Consider the following 11,724-nt stretch of genomic DNA (forward strand, 5'->3'; position numbering starts at 1 on the left):
TACCTAATGATAAAGCCTGTGGATAAAGGTAAAACCTGTCAGATACATATTCGGAGGCAGTTTTGAAAGCTTGTGATTTGAACTCTCCCGTGACTAGCTGTATTTCTAGCATCTACTTACAGTACAGTGTCATCCAGTAGAATTCTACTGAGTTGATTAGAAGATGTAGCCATGTATTAACTAACCACTTATCTTTCTTTATAGACAGGAATAGACTACTTACCTTCTCTCCAGAGACTCTTCCTCAGCTGTAATGAAATTGCCAGGTACAGTTCTATTGCTCTTTCTTACCAATGATATACAGCCCCCACTGTATATCATTGGGGGCTGTATATCATTGGGGGCTTTATATCATTGGGGCTGTATATCATTGGGGGCTTTATATCATTGGGGGCTGTATATCATTGGGGGCTGTATATCATTGGGGGCTGTATATCATTGGGGGCTGTATATCATTGGGGGCTGTATATCATTGGGGGCTGTATATCATTGGGGGCTGTATATCATTGGGGGCTGTATATCATTGGGGGCTGAATATCATTGGGGGCTGTATATCATTGGGGGCTGTATATCATTGGGGGCTGTATATCATTGGGAGCTGTATATCATTGGGGGCTGTATATCATTGGGGGCTGTATATCATTGGGGGGCTGTATATCATTGGGGGCTGTATATCGTTGGGGGCTGTATATCATTGGGGGGCTGTATATCATTGGGGGCTGTATATCGTTGGGGGCTGTATATCATTGGGGGCTGTATATCATTGGGGGCTGTATATCATTGGGGGGCTGTATATCATTGGGGGCTGTATATCATTGGGGGCTGTATATCATTGGGGGCTGTATATCATTGTTCTTACCATCTTTTTTCCGAACCATTCTTTCTCTTACATTTTTCTTACCGAAGTGTCTTTCTTAGTTTGTTTGGTTATGGATTAAACAACAGGCATCCGCAAGTCTGTAGATGTATCTGCTTGGTGGTCAGGTGGTTAGGTATCCCTACCCCTTCATCCCCACCCCTTCATCTCCACCCCTTCACCCCACCCCTTCATCCCCACCCCTTTCACTGGGCATCGCAAATGTACTTGTGAGTTACACAATTCTAACTTCTTATTGCGCTTGGCCTTCCCTTCTTGCTGCATCAAACCAACCATAATGAGTCAGCCATTGAGTCTATGGTGCTGAACAACTATGTGAAATTATTTGAGGTGGTTGCTAGTGGGTGGATCACAACAGATTTTGTGTGATGTATATTATGAATTTTATGTTTACTTGTACGCTTGCAGTTTAGAGCACCGTGAGAGATCATCAGGTGTAATAATTATCTGCACAATTATTCCGTAATGTAGCAAGGTGGTCAAGTGGCTCAGTTGGCCAAATATACGAGTTGAATTCCCGTCCAATGAATATTCCCCCTCCCCAACTTCTGAGCGTGCATTCGGACAGATGAACAAACAAACACAGCCCTTATTATAGTAAAGATTGTATGTTTTGCACTTGTATTGCAAGCATTCTCTGCTCAGTCTGCTTGCGATTCAAAATACAAAGTAACTTATACATGTACATGTAGTTTCTCCACTATTTACAGCTTCGACGATATCAAGTGCTTGTCAAGGTCAGTAAGCTTGCAAGAAATTTCCTTAGACGGAAACCCCATAGCCTCTGACCAGTTCTACAAGCAAAACATCTTAAGCAGCATGCAGCAGATTCGACAACTGGACATGAAGAGAGTTACGGTAGGGTTATGACAAGAGTCGTCTGCTTCTGGTAACTTTTATACGCATGTGGATTTGTGTTTATCCCTGAATAAACACAAATCCATTATATATTATATCCATTATCGTGTTATATACTGGATTGTATTGCTACCTTATTTGGCATGATTTGGGTTATGCAATACTCTTAGATCAGGTATGCTTTGAGTTATGAGCTTCTGTTAGATCTGGTATGCTTTGAGTTATGAATTACAATTGATCTGGCATGCACAAGTGAAATAGTACTGTTTATAGTTTACATATTCCCATGTTTCAGTGGGCACTCTAAAATTTAGTGGGTTTTGTAACTCCTCAGCAAAAAACCCTTCATTGTTACAGGATGAAGAGAAAAGAATATCTACAGTAATGGCTCGTAAAGAAGAAGACAGAAAGAGAGAAATGCAGAAAATATCACTTATGAAGGTTTGTGCTAGGATTTATCTGCTCTTACAAACGTGAATCATTTCTCAGAATGTATAGAAGTTTGGAGTGGCACTCCTTGAGACTCTGTTTTACGACTATCTTATTTACTCCAGGGTAACACTAGGTTCATAATACTCAAGGTGATCTTATCCTCTACTGCTGTTGTCTCAAAATCCATCAGTTGCGTTTCCATCATTGTGCCTTATGAGTTACCATCTTGCATACTTAACACATCAAACCTTCCCTTCCCATTTAACCTTATGAACCTCATTGCTAGTGCCACCTCCTTTCCTTCTCTTTTTCTTCTTTTTATCTGAAAGAATACTTGAGGCAGATTTCCTTCTTTGGACTCGAGGCTAACTCATCGTGTCTAATGATTTCTGTTAGTTTTATATTCCTACTAGCGTTGAGCGCGGCGTTGCACACGATTTATTTCATCTTCTATCAGACCGCGCGCGCCTCACTAGTGCAGATTTTGAATGCGAATCGCTACACTGCTTTTATGACAGCAATTCATGAAGACATTTATTGAGATCATATGTCCTTGGTGCGTGTGAAGGGGTATTATTGAGTTTCTAATCAGATTGCTGTTTAAGAGTCTGGTTCTCAGAAACCAGATAGAGTTTTGAAACCAAATAATTTTGGACATCTGGCAGAAGGTACGGAGCGCATGCAAAGTTTGGATGAAATTGACCATAAAATATGAAAATACACAGTATTGACACGGACTAGCAGGTGCTCACACATACATACCCATATGCGCACACAGACATATGAACATACACAGTATTGACACGGACTAGCAGGTGCTCACACATACATACCTATATGCGCACACAGACATATGAACATACACAGTATTGACACGGACTAGCAGGTGCTCACACATACATACCCATATGCGCACACACAGACACGATGACACAGTGAGATTTATTAACATAGATCGTTATATTTTGTAGACTGGGAGGCTAGAATGTGGAAATGCATGTAATTTCCACAGACTAACAGACAGACTATGGCAAAGCTGCATTTATTAATATAGATTTATTTTGTTCATTTCAAATGTCTGAGAAAGCAAACTAGACATACATTTAGATGTTTATGGAGGCCCCGAAGCATCAATCTACATTTCCACAATAGTTGTAGCATAGAAATGCACTGCTCGCTGTCTTCAGGGGAGCAGATTAAAAATTAGGAACAGGGAGAAAAAGAAGGAATCTATGACCTTCACTGAAACTTAGTTTCATTGACAGGAAAAAAGAAAACAGGCTATAAACACCGCCAAGCAGCAGTGGGAGTTAATGCAATCTACTATGATGGGAAAGTCAAACAGACTCACTAAAATGCCTGATTTCTATGGTGGCCACGGGGACGCCTATGAAGGAAGTGATGTGCAGGATGAAGATAAAGCTGGGTGAGTAAAACAGTTTAGCTATCTTGACTCAATGTTCGTACCATACTTCACTATTGCATGCTAACTGTACCTGTTGGCGCAGATTGACTGACTCTGAGGACAATATGGTGAGGTCACAGAGTGTGTTGAATGATGAGCCAGTAACACAAGTAGGTCGAGGGGCCAGAGGCTATGGCAGAACTCCTGCTCAAGCCAGATCTCAGTCAGAGTCACGACCAACCAATCCAATGATTGGAACACGACCAGAAGTTCATGAGTAAGTCAACAAGCTTTATAATGTAAACAACTCAAATATTAGAAGAAATTTTGCTGTTTTGAAATTTAAATAACTTATTTCATTGCTTGTATTTGTCGAGCTGAAGAAGTTAATACATCTATAAATTGTGTTACACACATGTATTAGGAAGATGCCATTTCTCTTGTGTTTGCTTTCTTAAAAGTAGTGCGACCATTGCAACGGTTTTATAGGACAGACAACTTGATTCTAAATAGGAGTAATGTTCTCGTGCAATAATTTATAATTCTAGTACTTGTACCCAAGCAGTAGCATTGTCGTTATACCTGTTTATGGTATAAATTATTACTGCTTCCTTTTAGCTGAGGCATCTGTAGAATGTGATAACCTTATATTCGGCTCAGAGACGGAATCTATTACCAATAGAAATATGGGTGTGGTGTTCGCTGATCTAATTGTTCAAATATGAAATTTGATGTGCCAATGTTTATCAATATTATCAATATTGTTATATTTCAAAGTCATCCTAATTTATTACTGCTTGATTACTTTTAAAATTATTCAACTCACACAATATCTTATTTTTAGCCAGTCTAGACATGAAAATAATATTTTTTTACGGTTTGTATTGCATATGCTTAGAGAAAGAATTGTACAGGCGACAGTTAGAACGTAGATGATAAAATGTATCATCGCATAAGAGAAACCGAAGAAGACAAATTTAAATTTGTTCATAACATAAATTCCAAATATCAAAATTATTAATTAGCAGTTTGTAAAATTCTTATATCACACCTTTAATGTTCACAAAAAGAATGCAGTTGCTAAAAGCATGGCATAGCCTTAGTTGCTAGAAGCAAGGCATAGCCTTAGTTGCTAGAAGCTTGGCATAGCCTTAGTATAAGATACCATGTAGTTCATAGAATGATTCTCAACTATTGATTTCTAGGTGATTTATTGTGTGTTGAAACTGGTTTGTTCAACTAGTGAATTGAGCTTTGTAAGTTGATGACCACATCTAGACGTTTTTGCTAGATCTTTATATCACTTACCTTTGGCCGCCAAATCTTTTTATTTACAGTAAATCAGGCTAATTCATTGCAATATATATTATTATTGTTATTTTATTATCATTAATATTGTTTCTACGAGTCATTAAATGACTCCTCTACATGGTTACTGGAAGCTCATTTTATGTTAATTCAATGCAATTTAAAACATTTTTTTTTTGCAAATTCTCAACTTTGGCATGGAGATGCTGATAGAGTGCAAATCAACATATTTTCATGATGTTAGAGGAAATACTTTGAGTTAACAGGAAAAAAATTTAATTATAAAAACTATATGTACTATACAGATAAATACTATATAAATATATAATACACAAATGTATATTTTAAGTGTTTCTAAATATTTTTTAAACTCATTCATTTCTTGACAGTAATATTCATACCGCTATAATAAATGTTTATATTTTATTAAAACAAAGAAAGTTTAAAATATATATTTTGGTTACATTAATATAATTCATCTGCGAGAACACATTAAATTTTTACACTACCAATACATCATCAATGAATTCAGTCATTGCTTGTTTCTCTACTGAAAAAACTGAGTTGTTCATAAGTCAACTAGAAACTTCTCCAGCTGCAGTAAAAATACATATTCTCTAGTTTTCTCATAGAATTGCACACGCAGGTAAATCTGAGAGCTTTTATTTGGTTGCAGGAAAGAACTATCATTGTAAGTGCTCACTCGTGCTACTCTCTACCTTGGTTTGCTACTAGGTACCAATCTAACTCACTTAGCTAGCCTACTCAATTAGCACATACTCGCACATAGCACAGTTGTGTAGGAGTTGCCTTCCACTGTTGACTCCTACCGCAATACCGATAACTCCCCTTCAACTTTGCTTAGGAATGTAGAACTACTAAATTCTTTTCTGTCTCTCAAATGCACTTGAATAATGTAGACTACATGTCTTCAATGTAGAGTTCTACAGGCCTTCCTAGTGCTTGAGCTAAGAAACTTCTTTACTCTCTGCTCTAACTCTAGTTCATTCATAAAATGTCATGCGATTGTAATGCTCTGTCCGTGAGGCAACTCAAATTATCACTGTATCTTACTGTTCACTTTCTGTGAAGAATACCCTGACATGCTTCAGTGCTAGTAGTTGTGATTCCAACATTGTACTAATTCTTTAGTTGGGTTCCCTTTTACCTTCCCAGGCTCATTTTGTAATCATTTTTCTAAACAAGATAAAAAAAGTTTATGATAGAGGGGAAGGTGGGACTGTGGAGTGTTAAGTAATGACTGCCTTTTCCGAAAATTGTTTGGTAATCTTGTTATATATATTAGTAATCTTGATATATACATATACTATGTATACTATTATTACTATATATTTTGTTATATATAGAAAAGCTTTCAACTAGCTCCCTGAGCGGTCGAATCAGACACTCAGGAATTTTTTCACAGGACACTCACAATTTTAGAGCTATTTGTTTGTGCAAGCTCTCATGTACGTTCAACAACTATGGTAGAATATGCCTTAACAAGTTTTTTTTCTTTCTCTGACTTATAGTTAAACAGAAAATAACACTTAGTTTTATACTTGACGACTTACATTGAATGCTCCTTGTAATCAATAGTGTCATGGTTGTTTAAAGGTCTAAGAGTTAAAGATTTACCTAATGTCCAATATTCTCACAGGCTTGACTGAGCAAAGTGCAAGAAAACAGACAATAGAAAGCTATATAATATATATATATAAATTAAAACGATTCAATATATTATATATTAAATATATAATTAATATTATATATATCATAATTTTTTTATATATATTATACAGATACATTCAAATGCTGAGTCAACTAACGAATACATATCATTGCGTTCTATATTTATAAAGATATATGTTTATATATATTTATGTATAGCATAGTTTTATTGGAGTAGCATGGATTCTCATTACATATATTCTAAATATTTACATATGAAATTACAGAGTTTGACATAATTAAATTATTTTTGTTTTACTTTTATAAAGCCTTTTTTTTAGAATTCTTAGCGTAATGTTATCACCTGACTTGACACCAGTTATTCTACACACTGGGGCTGGTGAATATATGTATAATAAAACTGTGTGACACTTGAGTATATCAGAAGTTGCTACATGTTAGATGGGCAGTCTTGGCTCCCCCCAAGTATGCCTATATCCTTAAGAATAATATTTAGTCCTACAATGCTATAGATATGAGAAAACTGGACGTGGACTAATACAGTATGTATTGCTTTCTCATTGTCTCCCTCCACCTCCTTGGCTACCCTTCCCTGGTAGCCTTAGTTCCTCTTCTCAGACCTTGGCTTCTTCATCATTTTTATTAAGCATGCATGTTTATTTTTGTTATCATTTCCCACATCATTTGGTGTATGTCGTGTCGAGCAATTATTTATCTTGAAGTAACTTTATTTTCGCCCCTTAATTTTGATTGGGTGTACTCTGTTGGATTGCTTTGGTACTCCATAGCTTTGGTGGCTGTTATTTGTTTCACACCAACAGCAAAATTGCAATTCAGTTGATATGGCATGAGAGAATATCATGCGATTATCATAGTGGTGTTCGTAGTGCAATGCGATCGTTTTTAATTATCTGTTTCAGCAGAGGAAATGGTCTTGCAGAATTGGATGGTGACACACTAACCTGTTATGGCCCCGGATCTGTTGACAGCTTAGACAGAAATTGGGGTATCACGGCAGCTGGTGCTGTCAACACAATTGTCTTCAAGTTCATCGAGTTTGGAGATGTCGTTGCTAAAGCCTTCACCAAGATTCGCAGCAAGTTTCCCGCTGCCCATGTATGTTGCATCTTTTTATCTGTCTACCTGCTCATATCTCTTTATCTTTATCACCCATCTCTTTGTCTATCCGCCCATCTCTCTGTCTACCCACCCATCTCTCTGTCTATCCACCCATCTCTCTGTCTACCCACCCATCACTCTGTCTACCCACCCATCACTCTGTCTATCCACCCATCTCTTTGTTTATCCACCCATCTCTCTGTCTACCCACCCATCACTCTGTCTATCCACCCATCTCTCTGTCTACCCACCCATCACTCTGTCTATCCACCCATCTCTCATTTTTTGACCTATTTCTCTGTTTATCCACTTGTGTTTGCTAGTTGCTTATCTTCCTGTCCATCTTGGTGTTTTTCTATCTTGCCCTTCGAGTCAATATTATCCACTTGCTAACAATGCTCACCAGGTTGTTAGTTCGGATCATCCAACAAAAATGAATAATTGTTCATATGTAAATCTAGTATAGGAACTGCCCAATTGTTATATATTTTGTTATTAAGAACTTGAATTGCCAAGTGCGAGGCTAAGCATGTATAAAATTCAGGCTTTAGGTGGTCTCTGACACACTGTTAGATCAGAGACACTGACGAGATAAGCACTCGGCAGGTGCGCAAGCAACAGCTTTATTGAAAATTAAAAAAATCATAGAACTTTGGACACACTAGTAGATCGCTTCTCGATTCGATCTCATCGCTAAATCTCTTGCAACTGACAAGGGCAATCTCACACCCAATTGTTTTAAATCAAACCAAAAAGGGCTCTATACATGATGAAATTGGACATATACAGAATATACAAACAAAATATGTTAATGGAAGGCCCTTCTAAGAACATATAAAAACAAACAACTCACTTTATGACCTTTGACATTTTTCCTGCCTCTTCTTTGCAATTATCTGACTGAAACCTGGTTTCTTGAGGGTGAGTGAAATGCACAGATTATTTTCAAGATTGAAGCACTGCGATGTTTATTTTTGCTCCATAGAATGGATGAAAATCAACAAATTGCTGCGTTGAAAAGTATATTTTCTCTATCCTTACGATTTATTCTTAGACCCCCATGAACACCCCTTAAGGAGGCGAGCAACCCTAATCGGGAAGTCCTCCGCCAGTAGTTAATGTACTTCTATTTTCTCACTTCCTCAACCTTTCCAGGTCTGAGTTGTTTATGGTTGCTATGGTTACTATTCGCAGGCATATGACTTCACTGCCAACAACATATACAGTCTGTACCAGCTGAATGCACTCGCACAATTACGAAGGATTGAGTCTCTCACCATACGAGAGGAAGGAAACCCTGTTACCCAAATATCTATGTGGAGGAGTTATCTTCTCTTCCGCCTTTCACACTTTTCCATAAAGTACCTCAATGGTCAGGAAGTATGTTACTCATCAATATACGCTAGTCTCTAGTCTTTAATATACATACGACGCCATGTTGCTCGATTATGGCCAATCCTTCAGCACAAACGATTTTTCAACTCCCGACCAACAAAGCTTGCTGTGATTGCACCAGGGCTAGTCAACACAAGTTCCTAAAATCTTTCACACGTTTGCGTCTCATTCTGAGTGACACACAGAGGCTCTGTCTTTGTAGTTTAACCTCTGTAAGTCTAATCAAAGGACTGCTGCACTATGCTCAGGTGAAACGATTTGTTAATCATCATGTTGTTAAGCTGCGTCTTTTACGTAGATTCATCAAATTTCAGGTCATGTGCGTTTATTAGGAAGCATCAGTTTTCTTGTAACTGGCCAAAGTATATATGCAACATATTTGACCACAGCTAAAAAACAACTAAGATTCCGACCATCTATTTCTAGAGTTAAGTTCTTCAGCTTGCAGTTTGTGCAGAGCATTTCAGTAGTACCTTCGCACAAGCACCGACAATGTTTAGCGAAACAAGCGTGAGATTTGACCTTTCATGATAAAACTTCTCTGGAAGTCTACAAACTCGTTGAATGAGTGATATTATTAGAAACAATCAAAGATGAGACGAGTAAAGGTAGTCCTTTATCAGCTATGACAAGGATTTAGCTTTATTCAACCGCATAACTGAAAATTCAGCAATCAGTTTGTGCGTGATCGTTCTATATGTAAGGTTTGAACGCCGTTAATTTTTGGTCAGCGTTCATAAATAATAACGGGTGCAATTCTTTTGACACATCAAAAGACTGGTCAAAATGGTCATTGTTCCTAGCCTGAAATGGTTTTATGTTGTTAACACATGCTGATCAGAATTAGCAAGTATTTGAGTAAACTAGCTTTTTGACAGGGTTTAAGCAATCCCTTCAGAGTAAAAACTGCTTCAAATATTATTTAATATGTGAAAAATATATGGGAATCGTATTCTATGGTTCTAAAATTATATTTCGATGGCTTACATCAGTTGAAAAGACTTATCTACAGATATCCATGGTTAAGCCAAGAGACACATGAAGCAATCTGTGTTTAATATTATGTACTACATCCTGTCGTATCACCTATAGCAGTCACATTTTCACATATTTGTTTTAGTATCTAATGAGACTGTTATGTCCATTATTCTCAAGTTAATGTTATCTCAGCTTTCATTTTGTAGTTGTACTATTGCAGTTTAGATCTGAAAGTCTCAATGAATTCACCTTTTTGAATGCACAGGAAGCTGGTTATACTGGACTGCACTTCAGCAGTCTTTTGCAAACAGTGTGATGTGAGCAGACAATTCTCATAATGTTCAGAATAAAGTATTAGACCATTATGTAATAGTATGACTAAAGCCCAAGGAGTGACTGTTCCACAGCTACTAGAAGTTGTGTACCAAATTTGGTGATGTCATTGACAGGTGACTGCCAGCCAGATTATGCTTGCTGAAAAGCTCTTTGGGCCTGTAAGTCAGAAGGTTGGGGAATATCTACCCAATTTCAGACTTCTTACACTTCTTCCTGAGCCGAGGTGTGTATGTAATAGTATTCACTTTCAAAAAATGCTCAAAATAACTGTGTACGCTAAATAGTATCTACGTACGCAGAGTTTCAGTCAGTACACTATTTCGTACAACATTATAAAGAAATATCCCACTATACAGAAAGAAGCAGTTACTAGTAGAAGAGAAAGCAAAGAATGCCGAGGCTGGTGTGCGTACAGGAGAGGATAACAAGTCATATGGCAGTGAGACAAATAGCAAGGCAGTCCTCTCTTACTGCACTATTGAACAAGGGCTTGCTACTCAGCAGGTGCGAGTCTCTTACCATCACCCATTTATTAATTGCTTTTGCATATTTCCTTCCAAAGGCCTGCACTACCACAAATGTGTTCAAACCAATTTGTATAAAGATATAGAACCGAAATAACATATTTAATAATACTGGATAATTAGAAAAGCAGATATAGATACCACACAGCATGAAAAGGATATGACAAAGAAATTTCAAAATGTTCTCTTGTTTGTAAGTCCAACCTATGGTTGGTAATTCATAGATTTTTTATTTAGGAGAATACTGCTCGGAAGAAATTAGCGCATGACATCGTCAGCTCAATAGCTATGGATATATCCGTAGCAGACCAGCTCAGGACGAAGGTGAACAAAGTCTGGGATAAATCCTTTACCAACCGAGTACAAGGCATGTGTGTCAACATGCTCGATACAGAAAACTATGCCACAAACAAAATGGACAAGTTTTTAGCCTCAGAAGCGAGCTGACAACACAGCATCAGCATAGCTTAAAACTTGATAACTGCTAGTTCATGCATTCCCTGTAAGCAGAACAGATCACTGGATTTATTCAAGGAAGAGTACGTACAGGATTCATCCTTGGATCCAGAGAGCTTATCCCTGGGCTGCCGCAAGATGGAGATTTGCGATATGATGTCTAATTTTGAAGTGTGTAAATGCTTGAGTTGGAATTTCTTCATGATTATTTTTGAACTGCTGGTTTCCTGTATCAGGATATTACGAGCCTACCATGTATCAGATTAAGATTTTGTATTAATAGTTGAGACTTTGCTATAACACAGAGATGGAGAAAAGGCATCTTCGTTTATGAGTATATCATC

At 37.5% G+C, this 11,724-nt stretch overlaps 1 protein-coding gene across 1 annotated transcript in view; it reads left to right on the plus strand.

The window, feature by feature from the left end:
- The window catches only part of LOC137398364 (leucine-rich repeat-containing protein 49-like), a 36,167-nt gene extending 24,516 nt beyond the window's left edge, over window positions 1–11,651 (plus strand). The window contains exons 11-20 of the mRNA XM_068084473.1: window positions 205–266; window positions 1,588–1,735; window positions 2,093–2,176; window positions 3,433–3,593; window positions 3,676–3,849; window positions 7,493–7,688; window positions 8,886–9,071; window positions 10,514–10,623; window positions 10,757–10,904; window positions 11,162–11,651. Of these exons, the coding sequence (XP_067940574.1) occupies window positions 205–266; window positions 1,588–1,735; window positions 2,093–2,176; window positions 3,433–3,593; window positions 3,676–3,849; window positions 7,493–7,688; window positions 8,886–9,071; window positions 10,514–10,623; window positions 10,757–10,904; window positions 11,162–11,371 (1,479 nt within the window). The 3' untranslated portion in view covers window positions 11,372–11,651. The remainder of the gene's footprint in view (window positions 1–204; window positions 267–1,587; window positions 1,736–2,092; window positions 2,177–3,432; window positions 3,594–3,675; window positions 3,850–7,492; window positions 7,689–8,885; window positions 9,072–10,513; window positions 10,624–10,756; window positions 10,905–11,161) is intronic.
- The last annotated feature ends 73 nt before the right edge of the window (window positions 11,652–11,724 follow it).

Source organism: Watersipora subatra, chromosome 1 (assembly GCF_963576615.1).
Source record: "Watersipora subatra chromosome 1, tzWatSuba1.1, whole genome shotgun sequence".
Lineage (NCBI taxonomy): Eukaryota > Metazoa > Bryozoa > Gymnolaemata > Cheilostomatida > Watersiporidae > Watersipora > Watersipora subatra.